General features: G+C 46.6%; 2 protein-coding genes and 1 non-coding gene across 5 annotated transcripts; 1 reads left to right on the top strand and 2 right to left on the bottom strand.

Annotated features, from left to right (window-relative positions):
- Positions 1 to 2,643: 2,643 nt before the first annotated feature.
- Positions 2,644 to 5,436, bottom strand: rpl18a (ribosomal protein L18a). Its single transcript, XM_069139416.1, has 5 exons — positions 5,362 to 5,436; positions 3,773 to 3,952; positions 3,420 to 3,549; positions 3,063 to 3,172; positions 2,644 to 2,785 (listed from the first exon to the last, which is right to left on the bottom strand). Exons 1-5 carry the CDS (start codon positions 5,377 to 5,379, stop codon positions 2,693 to 2,695), a joined length of 531 nt encoding a protein of 176 aa, XP_068995517.1. The 5' UTR covers positions 5,380 to 5,436; the 3' UTR covers positions 2,644 to 2,692.
- On the bottom strand, positions 4,028 to 4,159 carry LOC138192199 (small nucleolar RNA SNORA68). The gene has a single exon (XR_011177780.1). It is a non-coding gene; the product is annotated as a small nucleolar RNA SNORA68 (small nucleolar RNA).
- Positions 5,437 to 6,437: 1,001 nt separating the features above from the next.
- Positions 6,438 to 19,776, top strand: xpot (exportin, tRNA (nuclear export receptor for tRNAs)). Of its 3 annotated transcripts, none has more exons than XM_069139355.1 (25): positions 6,438 to 6,540; positions 8,976 to 9,127; positions 9,245 to 9,327; positions 9,493 to 9,549; positions 9,647 to 9,716; positions 9,828 to 10,046; positions 10,815 to 10,999; positions 11,591 to 11,759; positions 11,859 to 12,095; positions 12,230 to 12,268; positions 12,345 to 12,407; positions 12,725 to 12,849; positions 13,193 to 13,337; positions 13,855 to 13,974; positions 14,058 to 14,152; positions 14,547 to 14,616; positions 14,706 to 14,944; positions 15,619 to 15,904; positions 15,989 to 16,178; positions 16,482 to 16,598; positions 16,755 to 16,870; positions 16,949 to 16,996; positions 17,088 to 17,159; positions 19,251 to 19,307; positions 19,383 to 19,776. In XM_069139355.1, exons 2-25 carry the CDS (start codon positions 9,068 to 9,070, stop codon positions 19,407 to 19,409), a joined length of 2,889 nt encoding a protein of 962 aa, XP_068995456.1. In that variant the 5' UTR covers positions 6,438 to 6,540; positions 8,976 to 9,067; the 3' UTR covers positions 19,410 to 19,776. The 3 variants fall into 3 exon arrangements, with proteins under 3 accessions (XP_068995456.1, XP_068995454.1, XP_068995453.1); XM_069139353.1 differs by having other exon boundaries at positions 6,438 to 6,624; XM_069139352.1 differs by lacking the exon at positions 6,438 to 6,540 and having other exon boundaries at positions 8,983 to 9,127; positions 16,488 to 16,598.
- The last annotated feature ends 158 nt before the right edge of the window (positions 19,777 to 19,934 follow it).

Here is a 19,934-nt window from a genome sequence, read left to right as displayed (position 1 = left end):
AAGAACCACTGAGGATCACTGAGAATCACTGAGAACCACTGAGGATCACTGAGAACCACTGAGGATCACTGAGAATCACTGAGAACCACTGAGAACCACCGAGAACCACTGAGGATCACTGAGAACCACCGAGAACCACTGAGGATCACTGAGAACCACTGAGAACCACTGAGAACCACTGAGGATCACTGAGAACTACTAAGAACCACTGAGGATCACTGAGAACCACTGAGAACCACTGAGAACCACTGAGGATCACTGAAAACTACTAAGAACCACTGAGGATCACTGAGAATCACTGAGAACCACTGAGGATCACTGAGAACCACTGAGAACCACTGAGGATCACTGAGAACTACTAAGAACCACTGAGGATCGCTGAGAACCACTGAGGATCACTGAGAACCACTGAGAACCACTGAGGATCACTGAGAACCACTGAGAACCACTGAGGATCACTGAGAACTACTAAGAACCACTGAGGATCGCTGAGAACCACTGAGAACCACTGAGGATCACTGAGAACTACTAAGAACCACTGAGGATCGCTGAGAACCACTGAGAACCACTGAGGATCACTGAGAACCACTGAGGATCACTGAGAACCACTGAGAACCACTGAGAACCACTGAGGATCACTGAGAACTACTAAGAACCACTGAGGATCACTGAGAATCACTGAGAACCACTGAGGATCACTGAGAACCACTGAGAACCACTGAGGATCACTGAGGATCACTGAGAACTACTAAGAACCACTGAGGATCACTGAGAACCACTGAGAACCACTGAGAACCACTGAGGATCACTGAGAACTACTAAGAACCACTGAGGATCACTGAGGATCACTGAGAACCACTGAGGATCACTGAGAATCACTGAGAACCACTGAGGATCACTGAGGATCACTGAGAACTACTAAGAACCACTGAGGATCACTGAGAACCACTGAGAACCACTGAGAACCACTGAGGATCACTGAGAACTACTAAGAACCACTGAGGATCACTGAGAACCACTGAGAACCACTGAGGATCACTGAGAATCACTGAGAACCACTGAGAACACACAGAACTAAGGGCGTAGGAAGTTTTAAAGACGCGGTTGTTTTAGCGTTGAGACCTTCGGCACCGAACTTCCCTCAGAAACCGATTAAATATCCGTTTAAAACGCAGTTTTATTTTCTGCGTAAACGTCGTTTGGCAGCGAACGTCGCAGCGTTTCAAACATTTCGTTGGGCCGTTACATTTTAAGGGCCTCCGAGTCGTCGTCCAACAACGAGCTCCGCTGGGACGCAGTAACTTGGACTTTCTGTGGCGTCGGAGAGTTCGAAGGCTCGAAGAACGTAAAACCAAACGACGTTTTAATCCCGACAATAAAAAGCTGCAGCGCAACACTGAGTCTTTGTGTGCGACTCGTTTCTGAGGAACCGACTTCCTGTCACGAGGCAACGATGGAAAATGTTCCGTTTGGATCCGACTCAGAAACACGCGGCTGGATGTGAGGATTTAATTATTAATTGGCCGTCGGCGCTCCGGTCCGGTTTGGAACCGGTCGGAAGAACCGACGACGTTTCTGATCTGAAACATTTCACGTGTTTATGACTGACGGAGAGAAAAAAGATTTCACTCACTGACGGAGGATTTTTCTTGTTCTGCAGCCACCAAACATCCGTCTGCTCCCAGAAACCTCCTCCACCTCCTCCTCCACCTCCACCTGTACCTCCTCATTGACCCTGTACCTCCTACTCCACCACCTGTACCTCCTCCTTCACCTCCTCATTGATCTCCACCTCCTCCTCCTCCTCTTTAAAATAAACAAAGAGACCCAACATTCAGACACCTCTCAGGTCTGTTGTGATAAATCTGTGATTATTGATTGATGCCAAAAATATAATATTGATCGATTTGAAATGAAATGTCGAAGAATGAAATGAACAGGAAGTGAAGGACTCTGAATTCTTAGTGTTTCAAATCATCTGATGACAAACAGCTTCTTATGGAACCGTTGAACGCTGACAATCAATAAAGTTATTGATTTATTGACAGGAACTCATCAGTTTGAACAGTTGAGACTTTTCATTTCTGCTCTAATCGTTCAACATTTAATGAGCCGCTCCACCGTCGTGTCCTAGAGAACAGCGCCACCGTGTGGACAGCCGGTGCAACAGCTTCACAGCCAGGTGCTGACCTTTGACCCCTGGATCAGCATATAGTCAGACGTTGTGATTAAAGATGATTTTTAAAACCAATAATCTGCATGATGTTCAGTTAAAATTAATTTGATTTTATAACAAAGTTTTTATGGGTCCAATGTAAAAAAAAAAAACAAAAAAAAAACTGTATACTAAACTTTTCTAAATTTTCTTTTAATTGAGTTTTCTCTCATTTTCAAATTTCCATCTTTATGCGGACCAGTGAAGGTGTTCCTAAGAAACTCATTTCTAGTTTTTAAATTTTCTCCTCAGACGTGTTCGGAGAAGTCTGAAGACCTTCATGAAGCTGCACGGCGCCACCTGGTGGAAACAGGAAGTGATGGAAAAGGTGCAAAGCATCATGTCCACCATCATCATCATCATCATCATCATCATCATCATCGTCACATGATGGAACAGATCTTAAAGGAATCAAACGACCCGGCGACTCTTCTCAGATTATTTTTATTATTTCCCCCACAAAGTGAAAAAGTTCTTTTAGAAGAAGGTGTTTGGTCTCTTGGTGGTGAAGCGCGGTTTGTGCTGGCGCCGCAGGACCCGGTGGGGCAGCGGGAACTTGATCTTGGAGTCCTGAAAGAGGAAAACCGGTTCAGAACAGAACAGAACCTGTAGAACGTTTTCAGAACAGAACCACAGATATAAAACAGTCGTCTGTTGCCAGTTTCAGAACCGCCAGGTTTGAAGATGGAAGCTGAAATCTGGAAGAGGAAATCTGGCTGTTTTGTCTGGCGGGTTTTTAAACTGGCGCTGACGAAGGAGGCGGCAGACCAGAGAGAGACCCGCCGGGTTCAGGGAGGAGGAGGAGGAGGAGGAGGAGGAGGAGGAGGAGGAGGAGGAGGAGACTCACGTGGAACTGCTTGATGGCCGGTCTGCGACACTTGTTGGCAGCGATGACCTGAACTTTCATGATCTGGATGGAGTGGGCGCGGGCGCGATGGCGAGCTCCCATATCCCGATCTGAAACAGAGCAGGGACGGTTGATGGAGACCCAACAGAACCAGAACCGGGACCAGAACCAGACTGGAGGTTCTTCCTCACAGGTTTCATCTCGACGGCGAGCCGCCTGAATCTTAACGAACTCTCCGCCATCACGTTCCAACCGAACCTCCGATCGGATCTTTTACGGTTCCGACTTAAAAAATGACCCAGAATCAGATCTGAGCTGCAGCGTTGTTGTTATTAATGATTGTTGTTGTTGACTCACAGCACTGGGTGACGGCTCCGGAGGTGGTCAGGTCTCTGTACTCTCTGTACATGTTGTGGGTTCCACTACGAGAGTCGTAGCGCAGCCAGATACCGAAGTTCTTCACCTTCAGAGGAGTTTTCTCGTGAACCTGGACGACAACGAAACAATCAGATTTTAAACATCTATTTATACAACAGAATAAAAACACACGACAGCCAACGTCTGACGCATTCAGGGAACTCAGTAAATTATAGCATCCGCATGAGAGGCGTTCATGGGACATGTTCTGAGAAAATGAGCTCGTGTCAGCGATGAATCCAACTTGTTTAAAGTTTCCTGCCGAACCAGAGAACTCGAATTCCTCCACCTACCAGTCCGCAGTAGACGGTCTCTCCCGACGCCTTCTTCATCTTCCTCAGCTGGGACACGAAGTACCAGAAGCGGGACTTGGCCACGACATGGTTGGGCGCGAAGATCCTCATGCGGTACAGAGGCGGCGCCGGGTTCTTGGCCGAGGGCAGCAGACGCCCGATCACTTTGTACTCCCGAAGCTGCGGCCGGAGAGAAAATGAGTCAGTGAGTCGCGTAAAAAAGGTTATTAGGGTGTTTTTAAAGATGGAGGTTGGACTTGTTGACCCTTGGATTCACTTTCAGAGGCACGGCAGCAGCAGAGAAAGGCGACAAGGACCAGTTCACTGTTCGCACACCAGACAAGAGCCCACCACTGACGGGGCGGGGCCTTTGGGTTTGGGTGCAGGAGCGTTTTATATACATATATATATATGTATATGTATATATATACACACATATATATATATATATACACACATATATATATTAAAGTTACATTACTGCAAATAGAAGCAAAGAAAAAGTATTGAACACTTCTGTAAACACAGTTTTGTTGTTTCTTAAATCTTTTAAGGTACATTTTAGGGACAGTGCCAGCAATATTAGTCCTTTAAATAAACTTAAGACCTGTAAAGTCAGTTTCAATCTGTAATTTATTTGCAATGTTTTACAGGTTTTAACACAACTTACAAAAAAGGTTTGAATATTTTTGATAATAAATATTTAACCGTGTATTTATCTACTTTAAGTCAAATTTGTCCCATTAAAAATAAGGGAGTTGTCCGTTATTATCTCCTGGATGTGATGAAGCCTTGATGTACAGACAACTACAACCAACTCACTGGGAGAGTGGAGGAACGTGAAATGAGTCAGGTTCTCCTGCAGGTTCTCCTGCAGGTTCTCCTGCCTTGAATCTCTGGACGTTTAATGTGCGGTATGTTTAAGTTTGTCCTGCTGGACGTCATGTTCCTCCAGATCAGGTTAACTCGAGTTCAGGCTTCGTTCTTTGTGCAGAACACGGTTTGTATCAGCTGGGAGTTTTTAATGGCTGAAACATTGACAGAACCACATTTGAAAAAACCGGTGTTCTGCAAAAACTAGTTCACCCGACAAAAACTGAGCCTCGAGCTCCTAAACTCGGGTGTTTTCTTTAATCCATAAATCCATATGAATGCATCGGCACTTTAAAGTTTCTGTAAATTGAAGTACTTCACTACTTACGACGTGTTTAAGTCCACGTTGAGAAACACACGCTAGCGGCTAATGTTAGCTTCCACGTAAAGCCGAGTCTGCTGACACAAACCGGAGTTTAACTCGACATATAATCTTTATATCTCCACCGACTGTGACTTGTGTTATTTTAAAAGTGAGGATGTGTTTTCCGTGCGGACTGTAACCGTCACTCAACAGCCCGCCGTCCACATGGTGCCGCGGACGCCATGTTGGAGCAGCAACAGCGCGGGACGGAAAATGATTAAATTCCCGCTTTAATGAAGATTTTTTAGAAACATTTCAACACGAATCGAACCAACTTCGCGTTATTTCGATCAATCTTCCGGCGCTGTTCGTCTGCGGCGCGATGAAACGGCACAAACCAGGTTTTACGTACCGTGCCGGACGCCTTCATGGTGTCTCTCGCTCACTGCTGCGGGAAAAGAGGACGCAGCAGGGCGGAGCCAGAGGACGTCAAGAGGACGGAAGACCGGGGGGGGGGGCGGGGCGGGGCGGGGGAACAGCTCCGGAACCAGCCGGAACACATGTCCGAGGAGTTCACCCACAAACACATCCCCCAACTTAACGTTCCGCTGCGGCAACACTTACGTTTTTATTTTAACATTATTTCATCATTATAACTTCATATGTCAAATTTATTAGGCAATTTAAATGTGACTTAAAGGGGAACCAAGTGGAACCAAGTGGAACCTGCCTGAGAATCATCAAGATTTAAGGTTTTCATCACTTTCAAAGTAACTCTGACAGTTTTCTGCATATCCAGTGGAGCAAACAAAAAGGAACTGTTAACAGATAATTCAGCGTACTTATGAAATAAAATGTTATAATAAATAATAATACAATTATAAAGAATGTAAATAAATACAGAGTAAAAACTTATTGGCAACAGAACACTTCCTGTTTAGTTTACATGTTTATTCTGTTAAGAAGGTAAACTCCCTCTTACATCTGCACCTGTCTGCCTTTAAATGACGCCTGTTTTATTTATTATATTCCCATAAATGTAAAGGATATTTTTTAATGCTTTTCTGTTTTTATTTTGAAATATAGTTCAAAAACACATTTACGTCCACATAGTCCCTTTACTTCTATACATTTACAAAATAATGTTAAACCTTTGTGTTCAATCTTCAAAGTAGAGAGGTGTCTGTTGACGGTTATTTAAAACAAAATTCTCTGTTTAAAAAAAAAAAATACATGTGCAGTTTATTTTTACTGTTTTTCTTGTTTTTGATGATTGCAGTCATTTTGTTCTGTTTTTATGTGTTTGGTATTTCTTTTAAATATTTCTGGCCTGTTTCTTGGTACTTGTGTTTTTTGTATGTTTTATATCGGATGTTTGTCCTTTTTTTTTTTATCAATTTAAAAAACTTCGTTTTTCTGGATGTTTGTCGTCGCGCGCCTGGATCTCTTCCCGGATGTGGGCTCATGACCCGGATGTGGGCTCATGACCCGGATGAGAACCGCGCGGACACGCCGCGCCGCTGCCCACCGACATGCGTCTGTCCGCGGCACCGTGAAGCTCCGAGCCCCGCGGGACGAGGCGCTCAGGAAGGTGAGCCGCTCGGTGTTTCCGGTCGGACACGTTCAGAGAAGAAACGGCTGACGGTGATTGAAGGAGGCGAGAGACGTCAAGCAGGTAGCGTCACCGGGCCGTGATGAACCGGGATACAACCGCCGGAAAGCTGCTCTGTCTGCTCCCACACTACCGGTACCGCCCGGTGTGGAGACCGTCCGCGTGACACCGGCGGGTTCGGTGTGTTTGTCCCGTTAGAAGGAGCTCCTCCGGCGGCTAACCGGCTAAACGCTAGCTCCTAGTTGTTAGCCGGTAGCGCTAACACGGGACACCGACCCGGTCCGGAGTCACGGTCCGGTTCAGCTCCGGTTTTTAGTCACGGTTTTACGGTGTAAACATATCGTGGCTGGACGTGTTGGCTACGTGTCGGGATGTCTGTTCCACCGGTAAACCCGGAATAAATCACCGGTAAACCCGGAATAAATCACAGGTAAACCCGGAATAAATCACCTGTAAACCCGGAATAAATCACAGGTAAACCCGGAATAAATCACAAGTAAACCCGGAATAAATCACAGGTAAACCCGGAATAAATCACCTGTAAACCCGGAATAAATCACCTGTAAACCCGGAATAAATCACAGGTAAACCCGGAATAAATCACAGGTAAACCCGGAATAAATCACAGGTAAACCCGGAATAAATCACCTGTAAACCCGGAATAAATCACCTGTAAACCCGGAATAAATCACAGGTAAACCCGGAATAAATCACAAGTAAACCCGGAATAAATCACAGGTAAACCCGGAATAAATCACAGGTAAACCCGGAATAAATCACCTGTAAACCCGGAATAAATCACCTGTAAACCCGGAATAAATCACCTGTAAACCCGGAATAAATCACAAGTAAACCCGGAATAAATCACCTGTAAACCCGGAATAAATCACCTGTAAACCCGGAATAAATCACAAGTAAACCCGGAATAAATCACCTGTAAACCCGGAATAAATCACAGGTAAACCCGGAATAAATCACAGGTAAACCCGGAATAAATCACCTGTAAACCCGGAATAAATCACCTGTAAACCCGGAATAAATCACCTGTAAACCCGGAATAAATCACCTGTAAACCCGGAATAAATCACCGGTAAACCCGGAATAAATCACAGGTAAACCCGGAATAAATCGCCGGTAAACCCGGAATAAATCACAGGTAAACCCGGAATAAATCACAGGTAAACCCGGAATAAATCACCGGTAAACCCGGAATAAATCACCTGTAAACCCGGAATAAATCACCTGTAAACCCGGAATAAATCACAGGTAAACCCGGAATAAATCGCCTGTAAACCCGGAATAAATCGCCGGTAAACCCGGAACAAATCGCCTGTAAACCCGGAACAAATCGCCGGTAAACCCGGAATAAATCGCCGGTAAACCCGGAATAAATCACCTGTAAACCCGGAATAAATCACCGGTAAACCCGGAATAAATCAGGGTTTAATGTACCTGTGAACGCGGGATAGTTTATGTTAACACGGTCCGGTTCGGCTCGAGTCCTTCCTGTTTATCTGTCAACAGGACTGATTGGTCTTTATTCTGTTTTTAATCAATAATGATGTTTTCAATGGAATCGAAATGTTAAATTTATCATTTTTTTAAAGGGCTGTTATTCATTAGAAACTTATTATTATTATTATTATTATTATTATTAACATCATCTTATTTGCATTTTTTTTTTTAAATGTCCCGTTGCTTCTGAACAAGAATGTCTCCTGATTTGATAAATGAATCCCAGACTTTGATTTCAGTCTCCACAAACAGCTGAGTCGTCAATAAAATAATAAAAAACAAAAATAACCTGAATTTTAAAATCTGCTGCATCGTGTGTTTGTTCGGTCGCTAATGTTTCAGATCAGTAACAGACGGCAGGATGTTTCAGATCAGTAACAGACGGCAGGATGTTTCAGATCAGTAACAGACGGCAGGATGTTTCAGATCAGTAACAGACGGCAGGATGTTTCAGATCAGTAACAGACGGCAGGATGTTTCAGATCAGTAACAGACGGCAGGATGTTTCAGATCAGTAACAGACGGCAGGATGTTTCAGATCAGTAACAGACGGCAGGATGTTTCAGATCAGTAACAGACTACAGGATGTTTCAGATCAGTAACAGACTACAGGATGTTTCAGATCAGTAACAGACTACAGGATGTTTCAGATCAGTAACAGACAGCAGGATGTTTCAGATCAGTAACAGACTACAGGATGTTTCAGATCAGTAACAGACTACAGGATGTTTCAGATCAGTAACAGACGGCAGGATGTTTCAGATCAGTAACAGACAGCAGGATGTTTCAGATCAGTAACAGACAGCAGGATGTTTCAGATCAGTAACAGACTACAGGATGTTTCAGATCAGTAACAGACGGCAGGATGTTTCAGATCAGTTTGTTCTTTCCTCCGATAGATGAGAGAAATCCGCCCGACAGCAGCCGAGAGGAGAGAAGCAGCCGCGGAGGAAAGCTAACCCACGAGTGGCCTGCCGGTCTGTCTGCAGTCATGGACGAGCAGGCCCTGCTGGGGCTCAACCCGAACGCCGACGCCCGCTACAGGCAGAGGGTGAGACTGCAGCTCCGTGTGGGGGGAAGCCGTCGGATGGATTTGATGGTTGTTTGTTCAGGTGGTGAAAGCGAGCGCTCCTCACCGATAACACGACGTGAACGTCTCTGTTTTCAGGCCATGGCTTATTTTGAGCAGCTGAAGGAGTCTCGGGACGCCTGGGAGGTTTGTGCAGAGGCCCTCGCCAAAGGGATTTACAAGTGAGTGTCAGGCCGTCGCACCCTGCAGTGACGTCATCGCACCCTGCAGTGACGTCATCGCACCCTGCAGTGACGTCATCGCACCCTGCAGTGACGTCATCGCACCCTGCAGTGACGTCATCGCACCCTGCAGCTGAATAATTAAACATATGTTTGTCGTTTCAGTGACGATCACGTGAAGTTCTTCTGCTTCCAAGTTTTGGAGCATCAGATCAAGTTCAGGTGAGGAAGATGATGATGATGAGGAGGAGGAGGAGCTTCATCCTGATTAGTCTCACCTGTTACAGCCGTCCTCACCTGTCTCCTGTCTGTGTTGCAGACATGCAGGTCTGACGGCGGTCCAGCAGCAGCTCATCAGAGAGACTCTGATGAAGTGGCTGCAGGTTCAGGTAGGCGGCGAGTCTCAAACTGGGGCTCGTGTCCCACAAAGAGGCCTCTTATTTTGAAAGTACAGACTGCTTCCTGCTGTTTTCTTAACCGTGTCTCTCCGTCGAGCGCAGCTGATGAACGCTCAGCCCGAGAAGCCCTTCATCAGGAACAAGGCGGCGCAGGTGTTCGCCCTCACCTTCATCATGGAGTACCTGACGCTGTGGCCCAAGTTCTTCTACGACATCCTGTCGCTGGTCGGTTTGAACCCGCACGGCGTCGACGTCTACCTGCGCACGTTGATGGCCATCGACGCCGAGGTGGTGGACCGGGACATCCTGCACACGCCGGAGGTGAGGGGGCGGGGCTTGAGAAAGGGTGGGGAAATCCTGAGATTCTGTTAGATAGTCAGTTAGGACAGGTTCATATAGACAGGTAACTTCAAGACAAAGAAGAGCACACAGACTATAAATACAGCAGGGAGGGGAGGACAATGAGGGACAGGTGAGGAACTGAATAAACACAATGTTTGGGATTAGTTCATTTTTTTCTTGTCCTGAAGGGTTTCATGTATGTTTGTCAGTGAAAGTAAATAATCTGATGTTTACAGAAGGGAAATAAATCCAGTTTTACAGTTTCTGAGATTTTTTTTAAACTCATTTTTACAGCACGTTACGCGGAGGAGCGACGTGATGTGGCAGTATAAATAAAAAATACTCAAGTAAAAAGCAGCACTAAATGAACCCCAGACTGCTTTAATAATCAATAAATTGTAAAATTCATTTAATCTCCCAGAAGTTACTCGTGTAAAAAGCTTCATTAAAACTACTGAACAAGCAGAATTATCTAAAAAAAACAAAAAAAAACAGGTTTAACAGAGTCAGACTGGAACCGCTCTGTACTCTGCGTTTCAATTATTTAATTATTATTCTATTAGTTCATTAGTTGTTATTTTCCTCTGGGAATAAAAACAGCTAAAATATTTGCATTTAACTGGATTAACGAGAATCTCTCGTGAAAGTGAAAAAAACAGTAAGTATGTCAGGTTTTATCAGAAGATGTCGACGTTGTTTCTGGTCAGAAACTGACTCCACAGACTTTGTTGTTTTTTTCCCTTTCAGGAGACTCGCAGGAACACGCTGATCAAAGACGCCATGAGGGAGCATTGCATCCCGAGCTTGGTGGAGTCCTGGTTCCAGATCCTGCAGACGTACCAGCGCTCCCACCCGGAGCTCACCTGCCAGTGTCTGGAGGTGGTCGGAGCCTTCGTGTCCTGGATCGAGCTCAACCTCATCGCCAACGACCGGTCAGTCGCCGAAACACCGACGCAGCAAACCATCGGCCATGAGAGGAAACTCAACGGGGTGTTAGTGTCTGTTAGGAATCATGTCTGTGGTTCTTTTGAACACCGAAGAGTTTCTTTATTTAAACACACAGTTTGGTGCTTTCTGGTTCAGCAGAACCAAAAAATTCAAACTGGTTTCTTTAGTCTCAGCGAGCTAAATTATTTTATAAATGTTTTACAACAGTCGCACACTGACGTCGTGTGAAGAAAGTTAAACATTAGTGTCGAGAGAATAGAAGTCGTGATTATAAAAATCAGTGCAAGTCTGCTGCGTAACAAAGTCGCATTAAAGAAAGTCGCGCTGAGGTTGAGTGAATAAAACTTAATGTTGGAGGAAAAGTCAGCTGATGATGAATCGTATTTTCATCGTCATGGCGATAAGAACACATGTGATAAACAACTGAGACACGACAAATAACAGGACGACGTCAACGACACACTTCGTCCTGCCGTTGTGTGTACAGCTTCCTGTTGTGTAGAGTGTGTGTGTGTGTGTGTGTGTGTGTGTACAGCTTCCTGTTGTGTACAGTGTGTGTCTGTGTGTGTCTCCAGGTTCGTGAACCTGCTGCTGAGCCAGATGTCGGTGGAGGAGCTCCGTGAGGAGGCCTGTGACTGCCTGTTTGAAATCATCAACAAAGGGATGGACCCGGTGGACAAAACCAAGCTGGTGGAGTCTCTGTGTCGAGTGCTGCAGTCGGCCGGCTTCTTCAACGTGGAGCAGGTCGGACATTCAACCTTTACCTGCTTTTACTCTGAAGGATCCACTTCCTGTGAGCGATTTTTAAAAGGCTGACGCGTTTCGTGTTCCCGTCCCCGGCAGGAGGAGGACGTGGACTTCCTGGCCAAGTTCTCCCGGCTGGTGAACGGGATGGGTCAGAGTCTGGTGCTGAGCTGGACCAAGCTGGCCAAAGGAGGCAGCGTGAAGGAGGCGGCGGAGACGCTGCAGGCGCTGGAGGCCAAAGTGCCGCTGCTGCTGCAGCTGCTGGTGCACGAGGACGACGACATCTCGGCCAACATCGTCGGCTTCTGCTACGAGTACCTGCACGTCCTCAAGCAGGCGAGTCCTGATGACATCACTCACCGGTGCAACGGCACTTTATTCGCTCTTTAAGAGGACGTTTCACTGTTTCGTGACATTTTAGGGTTCAGAAATAAATGAGTTTGTGATGTTGAAGTTCTGTGTTTTTGCAGCTTCCTCAGCTGACAGAGCAGCAGAAAGCAAACATCGAGGTGAGCGCTCATCTAAATACACGTAATTATGAGTTCAGATCATTCAGAATCACTAAAAACAGTTTTTTAACCTCAGGCCATCATGCTGGCTGTGATGAAGAAACTGACGTACGACGACGAGTACAACTTCGAGAACGAGGTGAGTTTATACCTTCAAGGTTTTGGGGATTTTTTTTTTTCTCATCAAATATTTTAGATTTTGTGATTTTGGGGAATAAAAAAAAATTGCTTGTCAAAATAAGAGCATTAAATTATTTTAAAATCACATTCAGTCAGTCAGTTTTATTTTGAAAGGACACTTTATGATGTCATACTGTCAGCAGAGCTTCTGTTCACGATGTTTTTAAAGGGAAAAATTGCAGGAATTTTGCCAAATCTGGTGGAGATGGTTTGTTCTGAAGTGAGTTGAGTCGGAGACCCGGAGGTGAACAGAGTGTTTGTGTGTTTGTGTGTCAGGGCGAAGACGAGGCGATGTTCGTGGAGTACAGGAAGCAGCTGAAGATGCTGCTGGACCGGCTGGCGCAGGTTTCTCCGGAGCTGCTGCTGGAGGCCGTCCGCCGCGTCTTCACCAACACCATGCAGTAAGAGACACGCCGACGGGTCAACGGCTCTGCTGGCTATTAGAGAGTGTGTGTGTGTGTCTGTGTGTGTGCGCGCGCGTGTGTTTATTTGTGTGCTTGTTTGTTTGCTTGTTTGTGTGTTTGCTTGTGTGTTTGCTTGTTTGTGTGCTTGTTTGTTTGCTTGTTTGTGTGCTTGTTTGTTTGTGTGTTTGGTGAAACAGGAGCTGAACTGAATCATCTTCTTTGTAGCAGCAGATTTGGGTTTAAAGAGGTGATGAAAGTTGAGTTCCTCCTGGTGGAAACTGCTCTGGACTGTTTGTATGTTAGACTGTTGTTCAACGGTTGGCGTGTGTTCCCCCGTCAGGACGTGGCAGGCGGCTCCGTTCATGGAGGTGGAGGTCGCCATCCGGCTGCTCTACATGCTGGGAGAAGCGCTGCCGGCGTCTCACGGCGCCCACTTCACCGGAGACACGGCGAAGACCAGCGCCCTGCAGGACATGATGAGGACGGTGAGACACCGGACTCAGTGTGTGTTTATTGTTGATCAGCTGATGTGTGTTTGTTGTTATTGATCAGCTGATGTGTGTTTGTTGTTGTTGATCAGCTGATGTGTTTGTTGTTGTTATTGATCAGCTGATGTGTGTTTGTTGTTGTTGATCAGCTGATGTGTTTGTTGTTGTTGTTGATCAGCTGATGTGTGTTTGTTGTTATTGATCAGCTGATGTGTTTGTTGTTGTTATTGATCAGCTGATGTGTGTTTGTTGTTGTTGATCAGCTGATGTGTGTTTGTTGTTGTTGATCAGCTGATGTGTGTTTGTTGTTGTTGATCAGCTGATGTGTGTTTGTTGTTGTTGATCAGCTGATGTGTGTTTGTTGTTGTTGATCAGCTGATGTGTTTGTTGTTATTGATCAGCTGATGTGTTTGTTGTTGTTATTGATCAGCTGATGTGTGTTTGTTGTTGTTGATCAGCTGATGTGTGTTTGTTGTTGTTGATCAGCTGATGTGTGTTTGTTGTTGTTGATCAGCTGGTGTCGTGCAGCGTCAGCAGCTACCAGCACTCCTCCGTCTCTCTGGAGTTCTTCGAGACTGTCGTCCGGTACGACAAGTTCTTCATCGTGGAGCCGCAGCACATTCCCAACGTCCTGGTGAGTCCGGACCGGAACCGTCACAGAACCTGAAGGCAACATTTAAGGTCCGAGTTCTTTAACCGTGGTGTGTTCGCTGTCAGATGGCGTTTCTGGACCAAAGAGGACTGAGACACAACAGCCCGAAGGTCCGCAGCCGAGTCGCCTACCTCTTCTCCAGGTTCATCAAAACTCTGCAGTGAGTTCAACTCAAACCGGGTCAAACAACACAATATCACTATTAAATCACATTTTTATTTTCAGCTTATTTATTTATTAAAGAACCAAATCACAACAGGAGTCATTTGAGGGAAGAAAGAAGAAGAAGCTCCGACAGAAGCAGAGTGAGAGCTGAGAGAAAAGAGCAGCATAGAGACAATAAACTGAGGAGAACTCTTTAACACCACCTGATGTGACCAGATGTTTTGGATCCTAAATGATCTGAATAAAGTTTTTAGTTTTCATTTGATGAATAATCCCTCCAGGACTTCAGGTTTTTGCGCTGCGATCTGGAGAATTTGAAAAAAGAGTCAAACTTCTTCCCTCCAGATGTTTCTGTGATCTCTGACCTCATCGCTGCTGTTTGTTGACAGTAAACACATGAACGCCTTCATCGAGGACATCCTGACGAGGATCCAGGACCTGCTGGAGCTCGCTCCTCCCGTAAGTATCCACGGCAACCGCCGTGTCCTCGTCCCGCCGCGAGGTCTCACGTCTCCGTCCTCACGTCTCCGTCTCCGTCCTCCGAGCAGGAGAACGGCTTCCCGGCGCTGCTGACCAGCGACGACCAGCTCTTCATGTTCGAGACGGCGGGCGTGCTGATCGTGAACGGGGAGAGTCCGGCGGAGAGGAAGCAGGCGCTGATGAGGAGCCTGCTGACGCCGCTGATGGACGCCTTCCGTCTGCTGCTCGCCAAGATGGCGCAGGAGACGGAGGAGGAGCGGCAGGCGGCGCTGGCCGACTGTCTGAGCCACGCCGTCGGCTTCGCCAGGTGACACGCAGGTTTAGTTTACTATGAAACGTAAAGACAAACTAAAAGGTTTGTTTATGAAGCGGAAACAAACATTCACGTGCAGGTTTATCTCTTTGGTCGCAGCTTTTTAACCAGATGTTGATTTTCTTTTCTCTCGTGTTGATGGAAAGTTTGAGTTGTTCTTGATTTCACAAGTAAAAAGTGAAACAATTTAAAAATTCCCCCAAAAATAAACAAAAGGTGTTTGTAGAAGCAAATATATTTCAGAGTTTCCTGTGAAACAGACAGCAGTTAGAAACAACAGAAACCTGCGTGGGCCTTGAACGCAGCCTGAATCACTGCAGATAGACACGCTGCCAATCAATCAATCAATCAAAGCTTTATTTATGCAGCACTTTTTGTACATTTTGGAGTGACAGGCCGATAATAAGACAGACGGGTGAACACCAGAATAATAAAATACATTTCAGACCAAAAGAAATGTAGAAGATGGATTAGAAGCGAAAATGACAAGAAGAGAAACTAGAAAGGAGATAAAAGTTAGCGTCAGTCAGAAGGAAGGATCAAACATGAGGAATTAAAAGTATGTAACTGTAACAACGGGTGATAAAAGGTGTTGAAGTAGAATAAAATAACGAAATGTTTGAAGCGTCGATGAGGTCACGTCTCACCGCCGCCCTCGTGTCTTGCAGCCGGACCAGCAAAGCGTTCAGCAACAAGCAGACGGTGAAGCAGTGCGGCTGCACCGAAGTTTACCGCGACTGCCTGCAGACCTTCCTGCCCGCGCTGAGCTGCCCCGTCCAGCGGGGGGTGCTGCGCAGCTCGGTGCGCTCCTTCCTGCACCGCATGATCATCTGCCTGGAGGAGGAGGTGCTGCCCTTCGTGCCCGCCGCCTCCGAGCACATGTTGAAGGACTGCGAGGCCAAAGACCTGCAGGAGTTCATCCCGCTCATCAGCCAGATCACCGCCAAGTTCAAGGTAGGCGGAGCCGACTCACTGGAAACGGAGGCGGAGCCGTAGGACCGCACGCTGATCCTCCTCCTCCTCCCGTTGCCACGGCAGCGGCAGGTGTCTCCCTTCCTGCAGCAGGTGTTCATGCCGCTGGTGCTCGCCATCTTCGAGGTGCTGGCGCGGCCGGCGGAGGACAACGACCAGGCGGCCGCGCTGGAGAAGCAGATGCTGAGGAGGAGCTACTTCTGCTTCATCCAGACCGTCACAGGAAGTGGGATGAACGAGGTGATGGCCAACCAGGGTGAGCAACAGAAGGAGAAGAAATTCATACTGAAGTGTTTGTTTAAGGATGAGTAGCAGCTGTCGGGGAGTTTTTAACTTTACAGGAACTTTAAAAAAAGGTTTTGAAGTCGATTCTTTCAAAATAAAAGACCTACAAGGTGATAAAGTTTTAAATCTAAACTCCTGGAGGGCCGGTTTGTAGACGGGAACCTTGAATAGCTAGCAGGCTGGTTCATTGATTTTAGTCAAACATTTCATCTAATTTTTCTCTGAGTTTGAAAAATAAAATAATGTATGATTAGTTACTAACGGTTGTTTCCAGGAGCAGAAAACATCGAACGAGTCGTCTTCACCATCATTCAGGGCGCTGTGGATTTCCCCGACCCCATCGCTCAGAAGACCTGCTTCATCATCCTCTCCAAGCTGGTGGAGCTGTGGGGTGGGTGGAAATACGAGCTGGGGGCGGGGCTACACGTAGCTCCGCCCACACACACTTTATAAACTGTCTTGGTGTTAAAAACCTTCGGTCTTCTCCGACTGTTAGACGTTAGAAACTTGGATGCTAGCCGCTTGTTTTCTTTCTCTGACGCTGCAGGAGGTAAAGACGGCATGGTGGGTTTCCCCGACTTCATCTACAAACACATCGTCCCGGCCTGTTTCCTGGCTCCTCTCAAACCGACCTTTGACCTCTCAGACGCTCAGACGGTCCTGGTGAGTCTCTGTACCAGAGTCCAGCTGAAAAACATGTGATTTTAACAGTTCATTCACAGCGTTGCGTCTCCTCTGCAGACGCTGTCGGAGTGTGCTGTCACACTGAAGATGATTCATCTCAAACGGGTACAAACACTTTTACTGAAGTAACTTTTGACTTTCTTCTTCTGATGTGAATATTTTAATATTAATATTAATATTAATGTGTTTGTTTCAGGGGCCGGAGTTCATCCAGTTCTTACAGCAGGAGTATCTGCCCTCTCTGCGGGTGTCACCAGAAATCTCACAGGTAACGCACACACCTGCACTTCACTCTGAAACACTCTGAAACACCCTGAGACACCCTGAGACACCCTGAAACACCCTGAGACACCCTGAAACACACTAAAACACCCTGAGACACACTGAGTCATCCTGAAACACCCTGAAACACCCTGAGACACCCTGAAACACACTGAGTCATCCTGAAACACACTAAAACACCCTGAGACACACTGAGTCATCCTGAAACACACTAAAACACCCTGAAACACCCTGAGACACCCTGAAACACCCTGAGTCATCCTGAGACACCCTGAAACACCCTGAGACATCCTGAAACACCCTGAGACACCCCGAGTCATCCTGAGACACCCTGAAACACCCTGAGACACCCTGAAACACACTAAAACACCCTGAGACACACTGAGTCATCCTGAGACACCCTGAAACACACTGAGTCATCCTGAAACACACTAAAACACCCTGAAACACCCTGAGACACCCTGAAACACCCTGAGTCATCCTGAGACACCCTGAGACACTCTGAGACACCCTGAGACACTCTGAAACACCCTGAGACACTCTGAAACACCCTGAGACACCCTGAGACACTCTGAAACACCCTGAAACACCCTGAGACACCCTGAAACACCCTGAGACACCCTGAAACACACTGAGTCATCCTGAAACACCCTGAAACACCCTGAGACACCCTGAAACACACTGAGTCATCCTGAAACACACTAAAACACCCTGAGACACACTGAGTCATCCTGAAACACACTAAAACACCCTGAAACACCCTGAGACACCCTGAAACACCCTGAGTCATCCTGAGACACCCTGAAACACCCTGAGACATCCTGAAACACCCTGAGACACCCCGAGTCATCCTGAGACACCCTGAAACACCCTGAGACACCCTGAAACACACTAAAACACCCTGAGACACACTGAGTCATCCTGAGACACCCTGAAACACACTGAGTCATCCTGAAACACACTAAAACACCCTGAAACACCCTGAGACACCCTGAAACACCCTGAGTCATCCTGAGACACCCTGAAACACCCTGAGACATCCTGAAACACCCTGAGACACCCCGAGTCATCCTGAGACACCCTGAAACACCCTGAGACACCCTGAGACACTCTGAAACACCCTGAGTCATCCTGAAACACACTAAAACACCCTGAGACACCCTGAGACACTCTGAAACACCCTGAGTCATCCTGAAACACACTAAAACACCCTGAGACACCCTGAGTCATCCTGAGACACCCTGAAACACCCTGAGACATCCTGAAACACCCTGAGACACCCTGAGACACCCTGAGTCATCCTGAGACATCCTGAGACACCCTGAAACACCCTGAGACACCCTGAAACACCCTGAGACACTCTGAAACACCCTGAGACACCCTGAGACACTCTGAAACACCCTGAGTCATCCTGAGACACACTAAAACACCCTGAGACACACTGAGTCATCCTGAAACACCCTGAGTCATCCTGAGACACCCTGAAACACCCTGAGACATCCTGAAACACCCTGAGACACCCTGAGTCATCCTGAGACACCCTGAAACACCCTGAGACACCCTGAAACACCCTGAGACACACTGAGTCATCCTGAAACACACTAAAACACCCTGAGACACACTGAGTCATCCTGAAACACCCTGAGACACCCTGAGACATCCTGAAACACCCTGAGACACCCTGAGACACCCCGAGTCATCCTGAGACATCCTGAGACACCCTGAAACACCCTGAGACACCCTGAAACACACTGAGTCATCCTGAAACACACTAAAACACCCTGAGACACACTGAGACATCCTGAGACACCCTGAAACACCCTGAGACACCCTGAAACACCCTGAGACACCCTGAAACGCTGAAACACCAACATGATACTCTGGGATCTGAGAAGCATAAAATATGTTTTCCATTTGTTCTTTATTTAATTTTCGAAAACAATTTTTTTTAACCTGGACTCTGGTTGGTGTTCGAATCACCGTGTTCATGACTGTTAACACAACTTCTTCCTCTTCCTCCTCCTCTTTTTCCTCCTCCTCCTCTTCCTCCTCTTCTTCCTCTTCTTTAATCCAACAGGAGTTGTGTCAAGTGCTTCAGCAACCGGACCTCAAAGTCCTGAAAAACTACATTAAGGTACGAGAGTTTTGATTAAATTTCTATTTCTGGTCGTGTTCGTGTTCGACTGACGAGTCCTTCCTTTGGTTGCAGGCGTTCTTTCAGCGAGCGAAGCTGTAGCAAATAAAACTGGAAGTTCACCGGGACTGAAAGGACTCTTCACAGGAAGTGGTCGCACTCGCCACTTATCAATTAAAAACAACACTGAACTTAGCATAGGAGCTGCTTTTTGCAATTAAACAGTAAATGCATAACGAAGCCGGTCCGTCGGGAGAACGGACGGAAGCCCGGCGGGCCGACCGACGCCTCCGGCTGCCGAGACGAGACGAGACGCCACGCGGAGGAGCTCAGAAATACGTGGAGAACTTTGTTGGAAGTCGAGACTCGGAAAAGCTTTTAGACGTAAAGCCGGACGTGTCGGAGAACGCTCGGTAATTATGACGGGAACGCCTCTCGGTAGGAAACGATAGCTTTACTCTAGTCGGACCTTTACACTTTACTCTAGTCGGACCTTTACAGTAGAAAACATTTCAAAACTAGATTTGAGGTTTTTGATTCTTTGTTTGCTGCCACAGAATGACAAAAAAAATAAGGGCTGTTTGTTTTATCTTTATTTAAACGTGGCATTGATTTTATTTTTCTGAG

Source organism: Embiotoca jacksoni, unplaced genomic scaffold, assembly GCF_022577435.1.
Source record: "Embiotoca jacksoni isolate LCO1_2020_lvr unplaced genomic scaffold, fEmbJac1.0.p SCAF_82, whole genome shotgun sequence".
In the NCBI taxonomy this organism is placed as follows: Eukaryota; Metazoa; Chordata; class Actinopteri; family Embiotocidae; genus Embiotoca; species Embiotoca jacksoni.
The sequence above is the reverse complement of the archived record's forward strand: the minus strand, read 5'-3'. Positions and strand labels throughout refer to the sequence as shown.